Source organism: Phyllopteryx taeniolatus, chromosome 12, assembly GCF_024500385.1.
Source record: "Phyllopteryx taeniolatus isolate TA_2022b chromosome 12, UOR_Ptae_1.2, whole genome shotgun sequence".
Taxonomy (NCBI): domain Eukaryota; kingdom Metazoa; phylum Chordata; class Actinopteri; order Syngnathiformes; family Syngnathidae; genus Phyllopteryx; species Phyllopteryx taeniolatus.
Window position 1 is genome coordinate 3,600,954 of NC_084513.1, and position 24,806 is coordinate 3,625,759.

At 43.1% G+C, this 24,806-nt stretch overlaps 1 protein-coding gene and 1 long non-coding RNA gene across 7 annotated transcripts in view; one reads left to right on the plus strand and one right to left on the minus strand.

Annotated features, from left to right (window-relative positions):
- The window catches only part of LOC133487253 (zinc finger protein 385B-like), a 46,772-nt gene that overhangs the window by 3,944 nt on the left and 18,022 nt on the right, over window positions 1-24,806 (plus strand). The window contains exons 2-6 of one of the 5 annotated variants that reach the window (XM_061793579.1): window positions 8,129-8,269; window positions 9,024-9,107; window positions 24,120-24,274; window positions 24,399-24,512; window positions 24,609-24,759. In XM_061793579.1, the coding sequence (XP_061649563.1) occupies window positions 8,131-8,269; window positions 9,024-9,107; window positions 24,120-24,274; window positions 24,399-24,512; window positions 24,609-24,759 (643 nt within the window). In that variant the 5' untranslated portion in view covers window positions 8,129-8,130. Of the gene's footprint in view, window positions 1-8,128; window positions 8,270-9,023; window positions 9,108-20,175; window positions 21,194-24,119; window positions 24,275-24,398; window positions 24,513-24,608; window positions 24,760-24,806 lie in introns of those variants that run through there. The other 4 variants (XR_009791273.1, XM_061793577.1, XM_061793576.1 and 1 more) reach the window with 4 other exon arrangements.
- On the minus strand, window positions 15,282-21,541 carry LOC133487255 (uncharacterized). Of its 2 annotated transcripts, none has more exons than XR_009791274.1 (3): window positions 21,421-21,541; window positions 18,328-18,495; window positions 15,282-18,232 (listed from the first exon to the last, which is right to left on the minus strand). It is a non-coding gene; the product is annotated as an uncharacterized LOC133487255 (long non-coding RNA). The 2 variants fall into 2 exon arrangements; XR_009791275.1 differs by lacking the exon at window positions 21,421-21,541 and adding an exon at window positions 20,451-20,532.

The window sequence follows — 24,806 nt, forward strand, 5'->3', positions numbered from 1 at the left end:
TGAGTCGTCGATGTGCTCTTGGGGTAATTGTTGGCCAGCCGCTCCTGGCACGGTTCAGCACAGTTCCATGTTTTCTCCATTCGTGGATAATGGCTCGCTGGAATTCTAAAGCTTCAAAAATGGCTTTGTAGTGTAAATGGCTATATTTCTCATCTGTTATTGAATTTTTGGGGATTGTGGCATTTTGTTGCAGCTTTTTGAGATCTTTTGGCTGACTTTATTTTGTCAGACAGTTCTATTTACGTGACTAGATCAGGCTTGGGTGCAGTCAGTAAAAATGACCAAAAAGAAATGTGATTGGCATAGTTAATTCATGATTTAACAAGGGCCAGGTAGCTTTTAATAGTTTCCCCCCCCCAAATAAATGAAATCGCCATTTAAAAAAAGCATTTTATCTTTACTTGGAGTCTGATATTTACATTTATTTGATGATGTTAAACGTTACAAAGTAGGAAAACTGCAAAAATCTAAGAATTAGAGAAGGGGGCTAATACGTTTTCATGGCAAAAACATGAAGCTTCCTGCTTTGACATCTTACCTTTGTTTGTCTCTCTTTCTTTCTTTCTTTCTTCTTGTTTATCAGCCGAGTGCTGATCAATCTTTCATGACCCAGCATTTCGTCGAGAAGCAAGTGACGTCACCGACCCGCATCTCCGCTTTCCTCACCAGTGATCAACACTCAATTACCTGATCCCCTCTCTTACCCGTTCATCCGGGGATGGAGTGTTTTTCGTCGGCAGCCATCTTGGCCTTATATGGGGTGGGGTGGGTTAGTTTGGTTAGTGTCACTGCTGCTTTAGATGCTGCTTTAATCTCTTAACACGCACACACGCATTTTTATGCACGGATTATAATCTCAATCCCACAATCCTCTTCTGCCTCCACCAATCGTGCGTGTGTGTGTTTTTGTGGTGTAATCTGTGATGTTTGTCAGAACATGCCACCTGGTCATTTAGAATGTAATAACACATAGACGCACCATATTGCCAAAAGTATTTGCTCACCTGCCTTGACTCACATATGACTTTAAGTGATATCCCATTCCAAAACTATATGCTTTAATCTGAAGTTCAACTCTTGTGGGAAGACGATTAACAAGGTTTAGGAGTGAGTTTATGGGAATTTTTGCCCATTCTTTCAGGAGCACACAGTATTTGTGAGGTCACACACTGTTGGACAAGAAGGCCTGGCTCACTGTCCACTCGAAAATCAACCCAAAGGTGTGCTATCGGATTGAGGGCGGGACTCTGTGCGGGCCAGTCAAGTTCATCGATATCAAATTCCAGCTTTGTGGGACCAGTTTGGAGATGGCCCCTTCCTGTTCCAACATTGCTGTACATCAGTGCCCAAATCAAGGTTCATAAAGACGCGGCTGAGAGAGTTTGATGTGGATGAACTTGACTGGCCTGCACAATCCTGATCTCAAACCTATGGACCGCTTTTGGATAAATTAGAGTGGAGACTGAGAGCCAGGACTTCTCGTCCCACATCAGTGTGTAACCTCACAAATGTGCTTCTGGAAAAATGGTCATCAATTCCCATAAACACACTCCTGAACCTTGTGGAAAGCCTTTCCAGAAGAGTTTAAGAAGTTATAATTGCAGAGGGTGGACCGATGGATTAAGAAGGGGATGTCACTTAAATTCATATCATAGTCAAGGCAGGTGAGCAAATACTTTTGATAATATAGTGTATGTAGTAGTGCTTGACCGATACAGATTTTGTTTAGGCTGACACCGATTCCGATATTTGCCAGGGTAAAGTTCCCATAACCAATTAATCAGCTGACAAATTTATAAACTATACAGTATAATGAATAAATATCTTGTTTATTCCTTCAACACTTACAACAACAAATATATGTAGAAGCAGAACATTTGACCGTTTTATAATACTTTGTCTATTCGTATTTGTTCAACTTTACAAGAGAGAAAAATTGGTTGAGTCTCACTATCCTTTGTCTGCTGAAATGTGCATTTAAAAAAAAATAATAATAAATAAGATAAGATACTTATTGGACATCAACCCACAGCTGGTCTGCAGGCCAGAGTTGGGCAGTAAAGTGCTATATTTACCCCGTTACATTAGTGTTTCTATTTTATTTTATTTTTTGGATACAATTTAGTTGTCAAAGTAGTTTTAATACAACATACTTTTTACTTTTACTTAAAGTATTTTTTCTAAAAAGGAACGCGACTTTTACTCTGTTACTTCGAGCTACTGTACGTTCTACTTACTACTTTTATTTTTATTAATCTATTATTGCTTGCACCATCTATATGTTTTGCTTTAACAGAGAGACGGTCACATGACTCTGTTTGACCAGTCCAACTGAACTACTTGTGAAGTTTGAATCCATTTGAACCCTCAAACAGAGGCAGGTCTCACACAAAAACAAAGTTTTTTTTCGTGAAATAAAAAACAAAGAAAAGAACAGCTATGTAGTCTCTGTTTGGTGATCCTATTGTGCTGTTTCCTGAGTGGAAACAAAAAGTTCATTTAAGACCATTGACAGAATCTCGTGATTTATGTTCCAGTATATTATAAAGTATTCAAGTATTTTCCTCACTACGAAAAGTTTCAACAGTAAGTAAGTGTTTTTACGAGAAACAGAGGTGGTAAAGTATCATTGGTAGTAAGAGGCAATTCGGTCAATTGTCGGCCATGGATAATGCGCCCCAGGCATTTGAGAACAGCGTCGTTAGTGGCTGGTTAGACCAATGCGCGAGTAGTAGTCTCTGCTGCACAAAGTACACATATAGTTGGTTGCTGGGCAGTGCCCGTGTGCGCAAGTCTTCTGTCCGGAGGAAGTATCCAAAGTTGGCCGGTGGCTGCGTGTACTTTAAAGGAATAACGTAAAAATGCTACAGTGGTGTGAAATGTAACACTTGACATTTACTTCTCACGCCCAATTGTCAGACGTCAGACGACGACAATATTTTAAACATGTACAGTGGGTGCAGAAAGTTTTCAGACCCCCTTAAATTTTTCACTATTTATTATATTGCAGCAATTTGCTAAAATCATTTAAGTTAATTTTTTCCACATTAACGTACACACAGCACCCCATTTTGACAGAAAAAAACAGAATTGTTGAAATGTTTGCAGATTTATTTAAAAAATGTATCATATCACGCAGCCATAAGTATTCAGACCCTTTGCTCAGTATTTAGTAGAAGCACCCTTTTGAGCTAATACAGCCATGAGTCTTTTTGGGAATGATTCAACAAGTTTTTCACACCTGGATTTGGGGATCATCTGCCATTCCTCCTTGCAGATCCTCTCCAGTTCTGTCAGGTCGGATGGTGAATGTTGGTAGGCAGCCATTTTCAGGTCATTCCAGAGATGCTCAATTGGGTTTAAATCAGGGCTCTGGATGGGCCATTCAAAACCAGTCACCGAGTTGTTCTGAAGCCACTCCTTTGGTATTTTAGCTGTGTGTTTAGGGTCATTGTCTTTTTTGAAGGTGAACCTTCGGCCCAGTCTGAGGTCCTGAGCACTCTGAAGAAGGTTTTCGTCCAGGATATCCCTGTACTTGGCCGCATTCATCTTTTCTTCGATTGCAACCAGTCTCCCTGTCCCTGCAGCTGAAAAACACCCCCACAGCATGATGCTGCCACCACCAAGCTTCACTGTGGGGGCTGTATTAGACAGGTGATGAGCAGTGCCTGGTTTTCTCCACACATGCCACTTAGAATTAAGGTCAACAATTTCTATCTTGGTCTCATCAGACCAGAGAATCTTATTTCTCACCATCTTGGAGTCCTCCAGGTGTTTTTTTAGCAAACTCCATGCAGGCTTTCATGTGTCTTGCACTGAGGAGAGGCTTCCGTCAGGCCACTCTGCCATAAAGCCCCGACTGGTGGAGGGCTGCAGTGATGGTTGACTTTCTAGAACTTTCTACAATCTCCCGATTGCGTCTCTGGACCTCAGCCACAGTGATCTTTGGGTTCTTCTTTACCCCTCTCACCAAGGCTCCGGACGGCCAGCTCTAGGAAGGGTTTTGATCGTCCCAAACGTCTTCCATTTCAGGATTATGGAGGCCACTGTGCTCTTCGGAACCTTAAGTGCAGTAGAATTTTTTTTGTAATCTTGTCCATATCTGTGACTTGCCACAATTCTGTCTCTGAGCTCTTCAGGCAGTTCCTTAGACCTCATGATTCTCATTTGGTCTGACATGCACTGTGAGCTGTAAGGTCTTACATAGACAGGGGTCTGGCTTTCCTAATCAAGTCCAATCAGTATAATCAAACACAGGTAGAGTCCAATGAAGGTGTAGAACCATTGTAAGGATGATCAGAAGAAATGGACAGCACCCAAGTTAAATGAGTGTCACAGCTGTGATATTTCAGTTTTTCTTTTTTAATAAATCAGCAAAAATTTCAACAATTAATTTTTTATTTCTGTAAATATGGGGTGCTGTGTGTACATTAATGAGGAAAAAAATGAACTTAAATAATTTTAACAAATGGCTGCAATTTAACAAAGAGTGAAATTTTTAAGGAGATCTGAAAACTTTCCGTACCCACTGTACATACACAATGTCACACCGTGAAGACTGTACACAGTATTTCTGCATATGTACAAATACTACCTCCTTTGTAGAGGTAGTACTAGTAGTCCGAGTCCATTCGGGACAAGCGTGCGTCTTTGTGAAACCATTAGCATCTTGTGGCCTTAAGGTAAATCTCTGTCGGTCGGATTTTTTTTTGTCTCTTTTGTATCTCTTGTGTGTGAGCGTGTGACTACCATTAAGGCCCCTCCCCCTCCAGATGTGGCCGAGCATTACAACCCTTAGGCCTGGCACACACAGAAGGATTTTTCAAATCTTTAAAGATTGTTTATCTGTTACACATGAAGAAAAACAATCTGGTATTTAACAGTTTTGGTCGTACTGTGCGTGGTATGCTGTGACAATGTCAACACACAACACCACAAATGTAAATATTCAGTTCGACCACCGACCTAGAATCCAGTCTGCCAAGACAGAAATCATGTGTGATCAAATGTGACCTAACAAAAATGAAAAAGAAGAAACACAACCGGAGCTGTTGTGCCACTGTTTCCAGGCATTGCCAAAGCGACCAGAGGCAGGAGTGTTGTAGAATGCAGTTGTTGTCAATAAAGGCTTGCTTTGGAAAACCCTTCTTGCCGTCTGGTGAACTCACTAATACAAAACACAAAATTCGGTAGGACGTGTTTGTTTTCATTTACGGGTCCTACGCTTCCTTGTTCGTCAGTCAGGCCGCTTTTTGTCTGGCTAAATTCTGTTTTACGCCACAGTTCACGGAGTCATGACTCGGGAATTATAGGCTGTCTTTCCCCACAAATGTGAAGATTTTCGGTTGTAAATATTGAACACGTTTAATATTGTCTGCCTCAAACCATTTTGGATCCTATTCTTTTCCTTTCGGCTTGTCCCGTTAGGGGTCGCCACAACCCGTCATCCTTTTCCATGTAAGCCTACCGTATTTTCACGACCATAGGGCGCACCGTATTAAAAGGCGCAGTCTCAGTTACGGGGTCTATTTTTGTATTTAACACACACATAAGGCGCACCGTATTATTGGGCGCAGCCATGGTAAAACATACGCTAGCTTAAAACATACGGTAGCATGCATGCACGCTAAAACAATGTTTTTAAAAAGGCAGCGGGAGCAAAACTGAGTTCGGTTGTACTTTATTGAAGTATTTAACAATCTACTCACGTTATTTTTTGATCAATCCTCATCCACAAATCCATCAAAGTCCTCCTCTTCTGTATCCGAAATGAACACCTGGACAAGTTCTCAATCAAACACGCCAGGTTCCCTCTCGTACTCGTCGGAGTCAGTCTCGTTGCCGTGGGGCTCCTCAGAAATGATGAATGAAAAAGGAAGAGAAAATGTTGGACAAATGGCGCTTAAAATGAAACCGGCAGTGTCATTTTCATTTGAACTTGTCAGTGGAAAGTTCCCACTGAGAGCTCTTATTAAACGTGCATATAATATGTGAAACGCCATTATGAACCAAAACAAAGTTTTTGAACAAACATAACCTCTAAAACGGTTTAGTTAACATTTAATTAAAAATGTGTGAAATTGTTTGAGACTTCACTGTTGTGTCAAGATGTCAAACAGAAAAGGGGAAACTCAAACTTTATTTTTCTTAAATTCATCACTTTATTTGAACACGTATAACTTTCCCTTTTTATTTACTTGCTCTTATTGTGAGATGCAGCCTTACCTTTATTTAGTAAATGAGAGAACATTACAAAGTTGAGCTTGTGTGTTTGATTACCAGGGCAGAAGATGTGTCTGTGTATAGATTTGTAAGATGTGTACAATTCTTTTGTTATGCTCTAATATGATTATATCAGTGGCATGAAAAACATCAACCATCCACACATCCATTTTCTGTACCGTTCATCCTCATTAGGGTCGCGGGTGTGCTGGAGCCTATCCCAGCTGACTCTGGGCGAGAGGCGGGGTACACCCTGAACTGGTCGCCAGCCAATCACAGGGCTTATATAAACAAAGAACCATTCACACTAACATTCACACCTACAGGCAATTTAGACTCTTCAATTAACCTGCCATGCATGTTTTTGGGATGTGGGAAGAAACTGGCGTACCCGGAGAAAACCCATGCAGGCACGGGGAGAACTTGCAATCACCACACAGGTGAGGCCGGATTTGAACCCGGGTCCTCAGAACTGTGAGGTAGATGTCCCAACCAGTCGCCCACCTTTCTGCCAACATTAACCATACTATCGTTTATCTTGAAGGTTTTGGGGGAAAAACTAAACATGTTGCTATCGTGGCAGGCATAAGCACATATATTGAGAGAAAGCAAGAGCAATGGATAACACAATAATATTGTACAACCCCAATTCCAATGAAGTTATCAACAGTTCCTCAATTGAGGACAATGTTCCTCAATGTACGATTGCAAGGAATTTAGGGATTTCATCATCTACGGTCCACAATATCATCAAAGGGTTCAGAGAATCTGGAGAAATCACTGCATGTAAGCGGCAAGGCCGAAAACCAACATTGAATGCCCGTGATTGTTTTTGGAAATTGTGGACGGCGTGTCCTCCGGGCCAAAGTGGAAAAGAACCCTCCGGACTGTTATGGACGCAAAGTTCAAAAGCCAGCATCTGTGATGGTATGGGGCTGTGTTAGTGCCAATGGCATGGGTAACTTACACATCTGTGAAGGCACCATTAATGCTGACAGGTACATACAGGTTTTGGAGAAACATATGCTGCCATCCAAGCCATGTCTTTTTCATGGACGCCCCTGCTTATTTCAGCAAGACAATGTCAAACCAGATTCTGCACGTGATACAGCAGCGTGCCTTCATAGTAAAAGAGTGTGGGTACTAGACTGGCCTGCCTGCAGTCCAGACTTGTCTCCTATTGAAAATGTGTGGCGCATTATGAAGCGTAAAATACAACAAGGGAGACCCCAGACTGTTGAACAGCTGAAGCTGTACATCAAGCAGGAATGGGAAAGAATTCCACCTACAAAGCTTCAACAATTAGTGTCCTCAGTTCCCAAACGTTTATTGAATGTTGTTAAAAGAAAAGATGATATGACACAGTGGTAAACATGACCCTTTCCCAGCTTTTTTGGAACATGTTGCAGCCATAAAATTCTAAGTTAGTGATTATTTGCTAAAAATAATCAAGTTCATCAGTTTGAACAATAAATATCTTGTCTTTGTAGTGTATTCAATTAAATATAGGTTGAACATGATTTGAAAATCATTGTATTCTGTTTTTATTTGTTTAACACAACGTCCCAACTTCATTGGAATTGGGGTTGTACATACTGTATAAAAAAATTAAAGAGTAACAACTGTAATACAAACCTGCAATATAGTGGGACTGTGATGCAAGAACCGCAATCTTGTGGAGGATTGCTGTATCTTTATTCCGTGATGATAAATTGCTGGGATTCATTGTTCCAGGGCTGTGACTCATTGTTTCCGTGACGTGCTTCCTGGGACTCACATAGTCTCAAGTGTAAAATGATTTATGTGTCGCTACCATTATCTTTAAATTGCCTAATTACTATTGGCTGATGGTGTCGTCAGACAACAAGCAAGGGCATGTCATCATCCTCATCTTCCTCTTCCTCAGCCATGAAGACTGCATTCAGCTCGTCGTACTCTGTGTGCGTCATCTGCAACCTGCAGATGACGTCGGCTGCGCAGGCGCAGCTACATCTTACCGCTCGCTCGCACCTGCGCAGGCTGAGGAACATCAAGGCGCAAGCACCAGGTACCGCAACATTCGTAGCATTAGCAATCCATGTAGCATTAATATTGTTGGAAACAATGACGCCGTCAGTAGTGTTAACAGTGTGATGCCATGTTAGCAAGTGGATTAGCAATTTGACCATCATAAAGTAGAATTTTAGATGCTATCCTGCATTAGCACCCTTAGAAATTGTACCCTCATTAGCACTGTTAATAGTCTTTGTAACGCTAGTAGGATAAACAGTGTTAGCAGGATTATCAGTCTTTGTAATGTTAGCGGCGTTAGCGACTTTAGCAGCATTACTGCTGTTTGCAGTATTATCAGCTTTAGTAATGTTAGCAGCATTAGCAGCATTTGTGCTGTTACCAGCATTAGTACCTGTGTCAGCCTCAGTAATGTTAGCAGCATTAGCACTGTCAGCAACATTAGTTATGTTATCAGCATAAACGGCATTAGCAGCATTCGCGCTGTAAGCAGCATTATCAGCCTTTGTAATGTTAGCGGCGGTATCAGCATTAGCGGCATTACCAGCCTTAGCAATGTTAGCAGAGTTAGCAACATTAGGAGCTTTAGCAGAATTAGTGCTGTTAACAGCATTATCAGCCTTTATAATGTTAGCAGTGTTATCAAAATTAGCATCCTTTGTAAATATTAACAGCATTAGTGGTGTTAGCAGCATTCGACTGTTAGCAGAATTATAATGCTTCGCAATGTTAGCAGCATGAGCGATGTTAGCATAAAATGCCCCTGGCGTGGTGCTGTTGTTGTCTTGCAGGGGGCGGGCCACCTACGCTCTTCCCCCAAGCTTTAAGACTGCCGACAGCCAATCACAACAGCGCTCCCCTCAGCTCTAACTCTGGTAGGACCTCCTACTTCCTTATCCCCCCCATTATCAATGGGAATAAAAATGAAATAATTCACTGGGAATAACAGCAGGTCTCTCGATTGTAAAGTCAGAGGAGAATTAGATTACACAAACGGAATATAAGTGTGAATATTAGGAGCAATATCAGTGAAAATAATGTGGGATATAAAACAGAATGCTAATACAATAGAGTAGGAATATTAGGGAGATGATCAATGAGAATTAAAGCGGGAATGTCATTGGGAATTTGATTACGCAAACAGAATACAAGTGGAATAGGAGGCTATAAATCGTAATATTAGTGTTGGAATGATAACGTCACTTGAAATGTCAAATTGAATACCACTTTGATGACAAAGGGGAATAAGAGTTGAAATGTTGGATATGAAAATGGTATCAATCAAAAATAAGAATGCTACAAAGAGAGGGAATATGTCTTTGAATATAAATGGGCATATCAAGTGAGGATGTTAGAGGTAATGCACAAAATAAATAACTGTGGAAATCCTAATAGGAATAACATAGGGATTATGACTATGACTAAAATGTGGGATTAACAGTGGGAATAGAAGGAAGGTGACCAGTGGGAATAAACGGAAATGTCAGGGAATGTCATTTGCAGCAACAGAGAGGACTTGGTATCAAAAAAGGGAATAAAAATAGGGATATCAATGTGATGAGAGAGTTAATAAAAGACAAAGTGTAATCAAGACGATACAAATGGAATAAAAATGGGGATTAGAGGTGAGGTTATCAATGGGAATAAAATTTGCCAGATGAAGAATTGGTTACATAAAAAGAAGGAAAATGAGAATAGATAAAGTGAATAACAGCGGGCATATGGGAAAGTGTCAATTGTAAACTAAATTAAAAAAAAGTGAAATCTCTAAAAGATTATCAACAGGAATAAAAGAGGGAAAACTCTCAAAAACAAAAGGAATGACAGCAGCAATTCCATTTGTAGCAACAGAATCAGGAAGTGAATCACACAAAGGGAATCAAAGTGGCAACATTAAGTGGACAACTGGAATAGTGTGAATGGAGTGTGAATAACAGAGGGGATATCACATGGAATAACTGTGCAGCGGGAATAAGCGACAACATGAAGAAATCATCCAGGAAAACCAGGAAGGAATAAGAGCAGCAAGAAGATCACTTATTCCGAGTGTTTTGCTCTCTGTTGGTGGAGAGTAGACAATCCTTCTGGAATGTTAGCTCGCAATCTGGAATGTGGAAACTGGATTAAAGAAAAACAAAGTGGGTCATCTTTATCACTTCTGTCATCATCCTCAATCCTCAGTGACTGGGCCACACCCCTTAAAGGCACACTTCCAACACACGAATACCAAAGTACGTACATACAGTAATTACGCATCATAAAACTGGTTTATTTCTTGACATTCTTTTTAATTCATTTTTAATACAATGCTTTATAATATACTGTATGTACTGTACATACATAAGGTCATCACAGTGACCTATTGGTGAGCATGTGATCAGGGTTTAAATCCGTCCTCAGCCGTGAATGTGAACGCTTGTTTGTCGGTGTGTGTCCTGCAACTGGCTGGCGAGCAGTCTGTCTGAATGAATGACTTTCCTAATCCTCTTCAACACACACACACAACAGCTGTTATTACATCCTATGTGTGGGTATCACTGTACACACATTAAACATTCAATCACACACACTCATCCAAGTCTGTCCACTCTGTGACGCTTTCTCAACCTTGTCAATGTCTCCAGGACAACCCTGTTTGTGTGTGTGTTGGCAGAACAGCCTATCAAGAGTCGGGTCAGATGATGTCATCATCTGTATCTGGATGTATGTACGTGCGTGCGTGCATGTGTGTGTGCTCGTGCATGTGTGTTTTTGTGTGTGCGCATGTTGGTAGAGCAGCCTATCAAGAGTCAGGTCAGATGATGTCATCGTCACTAATACAAACAGTCGTGTGCATGTATGCATTTACAACTATTGTGCATGTATGGGCATGTGTGTTTGGGGGCGCGTGAATGTGTGCGCGTGGGTGTGTGCATATGCGTGTGTGTGTGTTTATGCGTATGTGCATCAGTGTGTGCAAGTGTGTAAATGCGTAGGTGTTTGCATGTGTGTACATGTTTGTGTGTTTGCAAGTGTGTAAATACACGTGTACTTTTCATACTTCATCTTATACATTCTATGTATTTTTCCATGTTCTTTATGAACTTTGATGTTATCTATGCATTCTTTACACTTCTTTAAACACCATGTTCTCGTTACATTCTTTTTGCTGTTGTATATGCACTTTTGACGTGTACTTGACATGTTCCTGATATTTTCTTCCTGTTCTTTTCATTCTTTTTTTACACAATCCTTCCTTATTTAGCGTTTTCATCACGTGACCGATACATGACTCTTTACCCACTGTTTGTGATTTGCATGTCCTTTACATGTGCACTTTCACATGCCCTTTAATGTGCTTTCCATGTACTCTCTGCATTTTTATGTTTTTAAATCTATTTTCACACTGCATTCTTTACGTGTTCTTTAATTACCTTTTGTGTTGTTCCTCTAATCTTCATGTATGTATGCATGTTATTTGCGCATTAGTTACACATTTTGCAGGCTATTTTCATGTCCTTCACATATTTTTTATTGTCCTTTACATCTTCTTTTCACACTCCATGCATTCTTGACGTTCTTTACATGCTTTTTGTTTTTTCTGCCTTTTTCACAGGTGTTCTTTACACACTTTGATTTTACATTTTCTTTATGCAATCTTTGCATATTTTACAGGCATTTCATGTCCTTTGTTTTTCTCTGCGTTCTTTACATGCACTTTGTGTTAAGGTTTTTTTTGTACGTTCTATACGCATTTTGTCTTTTTTACATGTTCTCGTACATGTTATTTGCATGTTTTCTCCATTCTTTATGTAATTTGTACTGAGTAAGTAGTCTACAGTAATATACTATGTACAGCCCCAATTCCAATGAAGTTGGGACGTTGTGTTAAACAAATAAAAACAGAATACAATGATTTGCAAATCATGTTCAACCTATATTTAATTGAATACATTACAAAGACAAGATATTTAATGTTCAAACTGATAAAACTTGGTTTTTAGCAAATAATCATTAACTTGGAATTTTATGGCTGCAACACTTTCCAAAAAAGCTGGGACAGGTGGCAAAAAAGACTGAGAAAGTTGAGGAATGCTCATCAAACACCTGTTTGGAACATCCTACAGGTGAACAGGCTAATTGGGAACAGGTGGGTGCCATGATTTGGTATAAAAGGAGCTTCCCTAAATTGCTCAGTCATTCAAAAGCAAAGATGTGGTGAGGTTCACCTCTTTGTGAACAAGTGCGTGAGAAAATAGTCGAACAGTGTAAGGACAATGTTCCTCAACGTACAATTATAAGGAATTTAGGGATTTCATCATCTACGGTCCATATCATCATCAAAAGGTTCAGAGAATCTGGAGAAATTACTGCATGTAAGCGGCAAGGCCGAAAACCGACATTGAATGCCTGTGACCTTCGATCCTTCAGGCGGCACTGCATCAAAAACCGACATCAATGTGTAAAGGATATCACCACATGGGCTCAGGAACACGTCAGAAAACGAATGTCAGTAAATACAGTTCGGCGCTACATCCGTAAGTGCAACTTGAAACTCTACTATGCAAAGCAAAAGCCATTTATCAACAACACCCAGTCCAATTGGCCTTGCATAAGCACATTTTAAATAAAAGATTGCCACCTTGCATTGAGAGTTGAAATGAGCTTCAAAACACAATCTGCTGCATATGGTGACTTTATGTCAACAACACCCAGAAACGCCGTCGGCTTCTCTGGGCCCGAGCTCATCTAAGATGGACTGATGCAAAGTGGAAAAGTGTTCTGTGGTCCGACAAGTCCACATTTCAAATTGTTTTTGGAAATTCTGGACGGCGTGTCCTCCGGGCCAAAGAGGAAAAGAACCATCCGGACTGTTATGGATGCAAAGTTCAAAAGCCAGCATCTGTGATGGTATGGGGCTGTGTTAGTGCCAATGGCATGGGTAACTTACACATCTGTGAAGGCACCATTAATGCTGAAAGGTACATACAGGTTTTGGAGAAACATATGCTGCCATCCAAGCCACGTCTTTTTCATGGACGCCCCTGCTTATTTCAGCAAGACAATGTCAAACCACATTCTGCACGTGATACAGCAGCGTGCCTTCATAGTAAAAGAGTGCGGGTACTAGACTGGCCTGCCTGCTGAAGCTGTACATCAAGCAATGGGAAAGAATTCCACCTACAAAGCTTCAACAATTAGTGTCCTCAGTTCCCAAACGTTTATTGAATGTTGTTAAAAGAAAAGGTGATGCAACACAGTGGTAAACATGACCCTGTCCCTGCTTTTTTGGAACGTGTTGCAGATATAAAATTCTAAGTTAATGATTATTTGCTAAAAACAAAGTTGATCAGTTTGAACATTAAATATCTTGTCTTTGTAGTGTATTCAATTAAATATAGGTTGAACATGATTTGCAAATCATTGTATTCTGTTTTTATTTATGTTTAACACAACTTCATTGGAATTGGGGTTGTAGTATAGTTAATCAGTGAACAGGTCGTAGGGTTGTGGACCATGCTCGTCGGCAATCCTGTTTGGGGATCGGAGGGATTACGAAATGAGGGTCTGAGTGACATCCGGTGTTAAGGGTCCGCGGGCTGCGAGGCATAGGGATGAGAACACGTGTCATTCGCCGTTCGTTATCTGATACCGGAATGCTGCCAGCTTCTTTCCAGTCGGGAAGAGAAACGTTTTCCTTAGTGACGTTTTTGCAATGGAGGAAACTTTTACATCTTTTACTTCCTGTACATACGCCACGCACTGCTTGGTTTGTGAAGTGATTGATGCTTAGTGGAAGTTTGTAAAAATGCTAAAGGGTAAAAACAACAGGTGGCGCTACAACCCTGACATGTAAACATGTTTTAGCCAATCAGAAGTCAGAAGAAAACCACTGGTGGAAAAAAACACGTGACGAGAACAAGACCTCGGCCACAGCCCAACAAATGAAAATATGCACTGAGTTCCTGTTGTCTGGCTGTGTTCCATTGCGCTTTGTTCAGTCATCATGCTTTGTAGTGTTTAGAAAATGATTCTTGCTGTGAAAAAGACGACACTCACATTGGCCCATTATTTACATCCATACAGACTTTATTCACATTTATATTACATTTCTTTACATTTTTATAACTAACTTATTTTAATTTCACTACTTTCCACTGATAACTAAAAAAAATTCTTTACATATAAATATGTTATATATATTTCTAAACTTGTCTGAAATATAACTAATATACATGTAATGACTTTTATTTGTATTAAATATTTTTCGGTCACTGATGGTGTCGTGGTACACTCGCCTGACTTTGGTGCGGGCAGCGTGGGTTCAGTTCCCACTCAGTGACCGTGTGAATGTGAGTACGAACGGTTGTCCCTGTCTATGTGCCCTGCGACTGACTGGCGACCAGTGGCGCGTGACCCACACCAGGATAAGCGGTGGTGAAAATGGATGGATGGATATTTATATTTATAGCTTTTATTTTCGGTATTACTTGTCTTTACATTTCTATCACCTTTAATTCGGTCTTAACGTTTGTTTTCAATTTTTCCACAAAACTACAAAAACTGTATGGAAAAAGTGAAATGTATGTAAAAAGTTTGCACACTTTGCTTTGCATTTTAAGAACTTAAGAGCTTTTATTTACATTTGATAACTCTTATTGACATACATTTCATTTCCATTTTTTTAACGTCAAGTTTACATGTCAATGGCACAGAGTGGTGGGACGTTTATATTGTGCAGGGAACCTCATTACAGTTGGAGCATGATATAAAAACAAAATACTATGATTAATACATTGTGACAGCTGCTTCAGTCTCTGTGTGTGTGTGTGTGTGTCACCTTGTTATATCACTTCATTACAACATTGCTCACACATACACACACACAGAGGTCATATGAGGCGTCCATGTCACATAAGAAGACGTCACGTTTTCCTGCTGCTTCTACGTTTGCATTTTTTCGGCAAGAAATCCGCGACTGTCACGTTAAATAGAGTAAGATGAAACCAATCACGTTCTTTATTTCCATTGATGAGCTTGTTAAGGTACAAAAAAAAAAAAAAACACTCAGAATGGAGGCTAAGCACCATATACGTCTAAAGATGCCGCACCTCTTGACCGGATGATGTCGCAGCCATTAGCAATCGCAAAGTTTTGGCTATCAGTGCATAATTTTATTAGACAGCATGAAATGGGAGATTTGAATAGAAATCAGCGGCACTTAACCGAACTGTGGTGATTTATGAAGGTTATTTGACTAACTTTTCTAACTAACTTTGCCCTCATCCTTACTGCTGATTCTGTCTGAGGGGACGGCTCCAAGGCTCGTCACATCAGCCAAACATTTCATTTGCTGGTCAGAACCAGGGCAAATCATGAGCGTGTCCTCTCTCAACCTCAACCAGTTTGTCCGTCCATACATTGGCTCACAGGACATATGGACATATATACAAGACTTGTATATAAAGGTTAGTCTCTCAAAATACTGAGTCTGGTTGAATTTCCTACTTCAATTTATGGACCTAGATAAAAATAACTCCCTTAAACATCCACAGAAAATCCATTTGTAGTGACCCGTGCAGGGTCTAGGCAATGTGGTGCTGTCGGCGAGATTTTATATAATGCCCCCCTTCAAAAACAATTTACATAAGCTTCCAAAAAAAGTCACATAGCGATAGCTTTTAACATATAAGATAACATGCCACAAAATTTAACATAGAACATTTTCTTCATTTCATTACTGTATTGTGACTGCCAAACAAATCAGGCAAGTAACTCGCTGTTACGACACCTAATGGGACAAACCAAAAGTAGCAACAAGTTGACCTCTCTCTCCCCGAATCCGTTGGTGGATACCAACGGTGAGGGATGCCGTCAAGCTGAAGGAGTCCTATCTGGCTTTTTTGGCCTGTGGGACTCTTGAGGCATCTGATGGCTACCGGCTGGCCAAGCGGAATGCAGCTTTGGTGGTCGCTGAAGCAAAAACTCGGGCATTGGAGGAGTTTGGTGAGGCCATGGAGAAAGACTTCCGGACGGCTTCGAGGAAATTCTAGTCCACCATCAACACTGTGTATAGTGGGGATGGGGCGCTGCTGACCTCGACTCGGGATGTTGTGATTCGGTGGGGCGAATACTTCGAAGACCGCCTCAATTCCACCAACACGCCTTCCCATGAGGAAGCAGAGTCTGGGCTCTCTGAGGCAGGCTATCCTATCTCTGGAGTTGAGGTCAACGAGGTGGTTAAAAAGCTTCTCGGTGGCAAGGCAAGGGGTGGATGAGATTCGCCCGGAGTTCCTAAAGGCGCTGGATGTTGTGGGGCTGTCCTGGTTGACACGCCTCTGCAACATCGCGTGGACATTGGGGACAGTGCCTCTGTATTGGCAGACTGGAGTGGATGTTCCCCCTTTTTAGGGTGTGTTCCATCTACAGGGGGATCACACTCCTCAGCCTCCCTGGTAAGGTCTATTCAGGGGTGCTGGAGAGGAGGGCCCGTCGGGAAGTCGAATCGCAGATCCAGGAGGAGCAGTGTGTTTTTTGTCCTGGCTGTGGAACAGTGGACCAGCTCTACACCCTCAGCAAGATCCTCGAGGGTACATGGGAGTTCGCCTAACCAGTCTACATGTCTTTTGTGGACTTGGAGAAGGCGTTCGACCTTGTCCCTCGGGGAGTCCTGTGGGGGGGTGCTTCGGGAGTATGGGGCTGATACGGGCTGTTTGGTCCCTGTACAACCGGAGTCAGTGTTTGGTCTGCATATCCAGCAGTAAGTCTGACTCGTTCCCGGTGAGGGTTGGACTCTGCCAAGGCTGCCCTTTGTCACCGATTATGAACAGAATTTCAAGGCGCAGCCGAGGCGTAGGGGAGTCCGGTTTGGTGGCCTCACTATTGCATCTCTGCTTTTTGCAGATGATGTGGTTCTGTTGGCTTCATCAAGCCGTGATCTCCAATTGTCACTGGAGCAGTTCGCAGCAGTGTGTGAAGCGGCTGGGATGAGAATCAGCACCAGATTGGTCGATGGTCCTCAGTTGGAAAAGGGTGGCGTGCCCTCTCCGGGTCGGGCATGAGATCCTGCCCCAAGTGGAGGAGTTCAAGTATCTTGGGGTCTTGTTCATGAGTGAGGGAAGAATGGAACGGGAGATCGACAGGTAGATCGGTGCAGCGTCTGCAGTGATGCGGACTTTGTATCGGTCCGTTGTGGTAAAGAAGGAGCTAAGCCGAAAGGCGGAGCTCTCAATTTACCGGTCGATCTATGTTCCTACACTCACCTATGGTCATGAGCTGTGGGTCGTGACCGAAAGAACAAGATCCCGGATGCAAGTGGCCGAAATGACTTTCATCCGCAGGGTGTCCGGGCTCTCCCTTCGGGTGAGAAGCTTGGTCATCCGTGAGTAGAGCCGCTGCTCCTCCACATCGAGAGGAGCCAGATGTGGTGGCTGGGGCATCTGATTCGGATGCCTCCCAGACGCCTACCTGGTGAGGTGTTCCGGGTACGTGCCACCGGGAGGAGGCCCCGGGGACGACCCAGGACACTCTGGAGAGACTACGTCTTTTGGCTGGCCTGGGAACGCCTCGGGATCCCCCCAGAAGAGCTGGATGAAGTAGCTGGGGGGAGGGAAGTCTCGGCGTCCCTGCTAAAGCTACTGCCGCCGCGACCCAACCTCGGATAAGCGGTAGAAAATGGATGGATGTGCAGCTTCCCCACTTGAAATAAATTGATTCAGCGATGGAAAGATTTCATCTGGATTTTACTCGATGACCAAGAAACATTTTCCTTTTGTTTATTTTATTTATTTTAGCATCCAGTTGTTTAACAGTTCATCAAGTAAGTCATTCCTTACATTTATCTCTAGCATTGAGGTGCTTTAAGTGCACTGGCATCTGCATTTTAATTATTTAGGATCATTTAGGATTTTGAGTAATACATCCATCATCCATTTTCTGTACCGCTTCTCCTCACTAGGGTCGCGGGCGTGCTGGAACCTATTCCAGCCGACATTGGGCGAGTGGCAGGGTTCACCCTGAACTGGTCGCCAGCCAATCACAAGGCACAGATCAATAAACAACCAGTCGCATTCACATTCACACCTACGGACAAGTTAGAGTTTTGAATTAACCTACCGTGCATACCATTAAATTTTTCCGGGGTACCCTGAGAAGACCCATGCAGGCACGGGGAGAACATGGAAACTGCACACAGGCGAGACCGGATTTGAACTCCGGTCATCAGAACTGTGAGGAAGATCTGCTTACCAGTCATGCACCATCCCGCCTGATTTTGAGAAATAGCTACAAAAATAAAAAGAGAAAATATGTTACAATTTCGATTCATCTACTAATCAGGAGAGCCTTTATCGGATTGGCTGACAAGTTTCAGTTAATATCCACCAATAAGTAGCGTTTTTTCGGGAAAGTGACGACGTTAGAAACGGAACGCTAATTTTGATGCTTCGACTTGGAGAACCCCTCGGAATTTCGCCCTGTATGAGTTTGTTGGTGGGTATTTTTAAGAAAAGCAAATGTATTTATTTAGCACCTTTAATACACAGGGTAACTCAATGTGCTGTGATGATGACATGATTAAAAGCATGTAAAAATAAAGTGAAAAAATAAAAAGACAGCTTAAAAGCATTAAAAAAAACAGATTTTTTTTTTATAAACGTACAGTGCAACAAAGATCATTTAAAAGTGGAAATGTGCTACAATGCTCACTCATTCATAAGCATGAGAAAAAAGTTTTTGAAAGTTTTTATCCTGGTCTTAATAACATTGACACTTGGGGCTAACTTCACTTCTGCCGGGAACTTATTCCATTTGTGTGCAGAATAGCAGCTAAAAGCTGATTCACCATGTTTGCTTTGGACTATGTGCTCCACTATCTGACCTGAGGCTGTAGATCTCAGAGTCCTACTGGATTTATAGTTCATTAGTATGTCTTGAATGTATTCAGGACCTAAACCATTAGTGATTTATAGACCAGTGAAATTTGTCAGGCAAATTGGAGAAGGGCTTCCCCAGGTAGCAGATGAAACCGCAGGGACTAGAAGATATCTTGAGAAAGAATTAAGTTATACTGTGTTACTTGAGGACGGCACGGTGGACGACTGGTTAGAGAGTCAGCCTCACAGTTCTGAGGACCCGGGTTCAATCCCCGGCGCCGCCTGTGTGGAGTTTGCATGTTTGTGGGTTTTCTCCGGGCACTCTGGTTTCCTCCCACATCCCAAACACATGCATGAATTGGAGACTCTAAATTGCCTGTAGGTGTGAACGTGAGTGTGAATAGCTGGGATGGGCTCCATTACGCCCGCGACCCTAGTGAAAAGCGGCTCAGAAAATGGATGTGTGCATTTTTGGACTAGAATTTCTTTATGCGATATCACCCATAAAAATTCCCCCAAAAATGCAATTTAAAAAAAACTATCACCAGAAGCAATCATCGGATTTTCAAAATTCTTGCTGCGTTGTACTCAGGTGAAGTGGCCATTCCAACCAGACCAGAAATCACCATTTTGACGGAGTCATTTTTGGAAATCGTGTCACGGTGTTACTAATATAAATAGAAATGTAATTATGTGTAAAAATTTGTTTATAAAATGTTTTTTTTACCCAAAACATTTTGTAACTTGTGCACTAACGTACATGTTTATTGTAAGTACATGGAACATTGTAAATAAATACATCCATCCATTTTCTGTACCGCTTAGCCACACAAGGGTCACGGGCGTCCTGGCGCCGATCTCAACTGACTACCGGCGAGAGGCGGGGTGCACCCTGAACTGCTTAACTAGCACAGCACAATGCAGGGGTCACATAAACAAACAACCATTCAAACTCACATTCACACCTACCAACAATTTAGACTTTTGAATTAACCTACCATGCATGTTTTTGGGATGTAGGAGGAAACCGGAGTACCCAGAGAAAGCCCACACAAGCACGGGGAGAACATGCAAACTCCACACAGGCAAGGCCTGATTTGAACCCAGGTCCTCAGAACTATGAGGCAGTTGTGCTAACCAGTCGTCCACCATGCCCCCTGTTAATAAATAAATTTTTCAAATTTTTGACTAACTGTTCCAAATGGATGCTGTGTCACCATTCAATTCACTTGATTGTTCTATTTCCTAGCAATAATTGCTACTATTAGTATGCTATGTTGATAACTATAAATCATTAGCTACAATGACTCAAATGTCCACGTAAACATTAGTAGTATAGTAGCCGTAAGAAAACATCGCTGTCACCTTGACTTGTGCCTACTGACGGTAATGAGTGCCACAATATGGCGGCCGCTGTGACGTATGGAGGTCGGGCATCTATAGTTGTTGACGCTTTTGGTGACGTACTTCCGATCCGGTCCGTGCTCGGCAAATGTCTTTTGGGTTCACTTCCTGTTCCATCCACAACAGCGGGAAAATGGACGGACGCAAGCACTGGGGCGCTTACGACGACGACACAGAGATGGGCAATTATAATGAAATGGATAATTTCCACTTTTACAACGAGAGTGATAATTATGAGTTCAGCAGAACGACAAATGATCGGCACAGTGCGCCACTCGGCAGCGGCTCGGGCCGCTACAACAACGACTCGGGCCGCTACAACGACGACTCGGGCCGCTACAACGACGACTCGGGCCGCTACAACGACGACTCGGGCCGCTACAACAACGACTCGGGCCGCTACAACAACGACTCGGGCCGCTACAACAACGACTCGGGCCGCTACAACAACGACGCTAGCTTCCAGCGTTTCCCGCAAGAAACCCCCGGCTGTAGCGGTCGCGACGCTAGCTTCCAGCGTTTCCCCCAAGAGACGCCCGGCAGCGGTGGTCGCGACGTTAGCTTCCAGCGTTTCCCCCAAGAGACGCCCGGCAGCGGCGGTCGCGACGTTAGCGTCCAGCGTTTCCCCCAAGAGACCCCGGGCTGCGGCGGTCGGAACAACCGAAATACTGCGGAGGAAGTTTGTTGTTGCCCGGCACACGAAGGTATGTAGCAGACTTTTCGCCAAGGATCGAATTCACTCGAGGGTTTTCAGTCCCAAACGCCGTACCGTCCGTCACCCTTTGACGGAACAAGTTGGTTGCCGCCATGGCCGATGGCGTACTTGCACCACATAAGATTTACGTTAGCTGTGCAAACCAGGGATCAAATGTCTTTAGCGCCATCACTTAACCTATATATATATATAAATATATATATTTATATAACTCACCGTTGTCCAGGCGAGATGGAAAGGCGCTTCCTTTCATATAAAGAAAAAGACGGCACTGTTGCAAAAGAATCCGACTACAGTTTCGGAAACGTCATCATCGCAGACGTACTTTGCGTGAAACTGCTTGCACAGGCGGGCCGTTGTTTTAACTATTGCTGCCGTAAAGGATTATGGGTAGCCGTGCCCCACTCAAATCAAATCCCTGCATGCTTCCCCAACTCTGTCTCCTCCGCTTCCCTGTATGCCATGCTGACTGTCTGTTTGATTAGGTGTCTGCAGTTAGATTGTAGAAATGGCCACAGTCATTTATTGTTTAGGAAATATGTTAAACTTTATAATGCAAGTTATAAAGGCGTTCCCAGGCCAGCCAAAAGACGTTGTCTCTCCAGCGTGTCCTGGGTCGTCCCCGGGGTCTCCTCCCGGTGGGACGTGCCCGGAACACCTAACTAGGGAGACATCCGGGAGGCATCCGGATCAGATGCCCCAGCCACCTCATCTGGCTCCTCTCAATGTGGAGGAGCAGTGGCTCTACTCTGAGATGCTCCCGGATGACCGAGCTTCTCACCCTATCTCTAAGAGAAAGCCCGGACACCCTGCGGAGGAAACTCATTTCGGCCGCTTGTATCCTACCCTCACCTTGTACCATAGGTGAGGGTAGGAACATAGATCGACGGGTAAATTGAGAGCTTCGGCTTAGCTCCTTCTTTACCACAACGGACCGATACCAGAGCCCAAGCCGTGTGTGGAGGCGAGTCCGACTATATCTCGTCGGAACTTCTCGACCTCACACACCAGCTCGGGCTCCTTCCCTGCCAGAGATGTGACATTCCACGTCCCTAGAGCCAGCTTCTGTAGCCGGGGATCGGATTGCCAAGGTCCCTGCCTTCGGCCACCGTCCAGCTCGCACTGCACCGGCCCCTATGGCCCACCCCACAGGTGATGAGCCTATGGGGTCGACGTTACCCCCTCCACGTTACCCTTTCAGACTGTGCCCTGCCGGGCCACATGGGTGCAAGCCTGGCCACCAGGCGCTCACCTTCGAGCCCCACCTTCAGGCCTGGCTCCAGAGGGGCGCCCCGGTGACCCGCGTCCGGGCAAGGGAAACCTCGATCCACTTATATTTTTCATCGCATGAGTCTTTTAGCCGTGCTTTGTCTGGTCCCTCACCTATGACCTGTTTGCCATGGGTGACCCTACCAGGGGCGTGAAGCCCCAGACAACTTAGCTCCTAGGATCATTGGGACACACAAACCCCTCCACTACGATAAGGTGACGGCTTCCAGGAGGGGATGGTAGATATACAGCAGTTAAATCGATAAATATGATGTAGAATGCGCCTTCTGATTTTTGCATCCCGCGCCTTCCGGTCTTCGTCTCTTTCCGGCGCTGTGACGTCACACAAGCCAAACATCCGGTTCATTCGGCGTTGTGTGCTATTGTTCCATACTGTTGTTCCCGTCCTTGTATATTTGTTGTCGTATGATTTAACGATGTCACGATGGGTTATTGTGTGGCATTTGGTTGTACAAATGGTTCAGCCAGCGGCAAGAGTTTTTTTTTGGGCTTTCCAACCGAATAAGGAATACGTGACCAGTGGATAGGGAAAGTCAATCGACAGGGGAAGAAATGTGGTCAGTTATGGGTGCCTAGCAAGCATTCCAAACTCTGTGCCGATCACTTCGAACCGGCGTGTTTTGAGAAAGCATTGGATACACAAGTGTAGTTAGGCAGAGGCTTAAACCAGCTGCGGTGCCAACTATTTTTTCCTCCACCGCCAGCAAGAGAACTAAATTTTGCAGCCGCCACGATGCACCAGCGAAGCGGCGCAGACAAGCGGTGAGCATTTCCTACGACTCTATTATGGTTACTATGCACTGGGGAGTAGGAATGCATGCATGCATTGAAAACACTTAAATGACATTGCTGCACTTGTGAAGGCCAAACGATGTTTCAGGAGCAGACTAATATAAAATGGTGTGCCATGTTCACACTATAATTGTGTGAAAATACTACCTCTTGTAGAAATGTTTTAAGACATTGAATATTATAAAATTTTAGTCAAAAACTTCTCTTCAAAAGAGGTTGGTTTGTTGGAATCTTTTTTTTTTTTTTCATCCACTGCCACAACTTACATTTTTTTATGTATCCATAAGGATCCATAACTGAATGGTGCACGCTCACTGATTCATAATACTGTTGAAATAATTTTTGGTAAAAAAAATTCAGACTACTCATGATTTGCAACAAGATAATGAATAAATGTGAATATTTTCCAAAAGTACTTGTAATAAGTTGCACAAAAACAATGGGGAAAATTTTGAGTAGTTGTTATTTTTAAATTTTTGAGCCACAAATATTATGGTACGGTCCACTTGAGCTCTAATTGGGGGGAATGTGGGCCGCTAACTAAAATAAGTTTGACACCCCTGATTTAGGCCTTTAGGAGAATAACGTTATCATCAAAACATGGCGGCTTGCTATAAGATGATTTCCCAGTGGTGCCTAGCGTTATTATATTGTATTTAAATTGCTGTTTTATGGCAGTTAGTCCCCTAAACGCCTAAATAATGTTAAAAACCATTTTAAAACATGAATTAGAAACAAAAATAACATGAACAAATTTTAAAGTAAAATTAGATGACAAAGTAAAAAAAAAAAAGAAATTAATGATAATAGTTTGCTTTGGTTGCATTTGTCAGGACGTATGTGTGCCACGCTGGCAGCCGCCTTACCAGGCCTGATAGGTGGTGTCGCAGGACAAAGCGGCCTCATGATGAAACCGTTCCTGCCTTTTCCTATTGACAACACTGCTGCTCCACTTGCAATGCCTCCCATTTTCCCAAACTTCAACACGGTGCGTATATATCCACGTGTCTTTACGATATTTTGGGAGACTTTCGTGGTTAGTTTTTGTATGTGTCCGTAAGCAATGCTAACATTAGCGGCTAGCGTTGTGATGTTGTGTTTCTGTGTCCCAGATGGACCCGGTGCAGAAAGCGGTGATCAAGCACACGTTTGGAGGCGTGGCCAAGGCGAGGCAGAGGAAGCAGCCAATCAAGTGCAGCGTTTGCCAGCTCAGGTTCAACTCGAACGTGAGTGAGGCCGTGCCCCCTCCTCGGCTGCTGGGTGAACCCGGGTGTTTTCATTGGATTGTGTCTGTGTGTGCGTGCGTGCGTGTTTGTGTGTAGTCGCAGGCCCAGGCTCACTACCGAGGCACCCGGCATGCCAAGAAGCTGAAGATGCAGCAGAAAAACGACAACAACAAGCTTTCAATCAAGAAACGAGCAAATGACACTGGCGCCATCCCTCCAACAGCACCGAGCATCAATCGGAACACAGGTTGAGTTTGATGGACGTCTTTTGTTATTGTTTACGTATGATTGTTA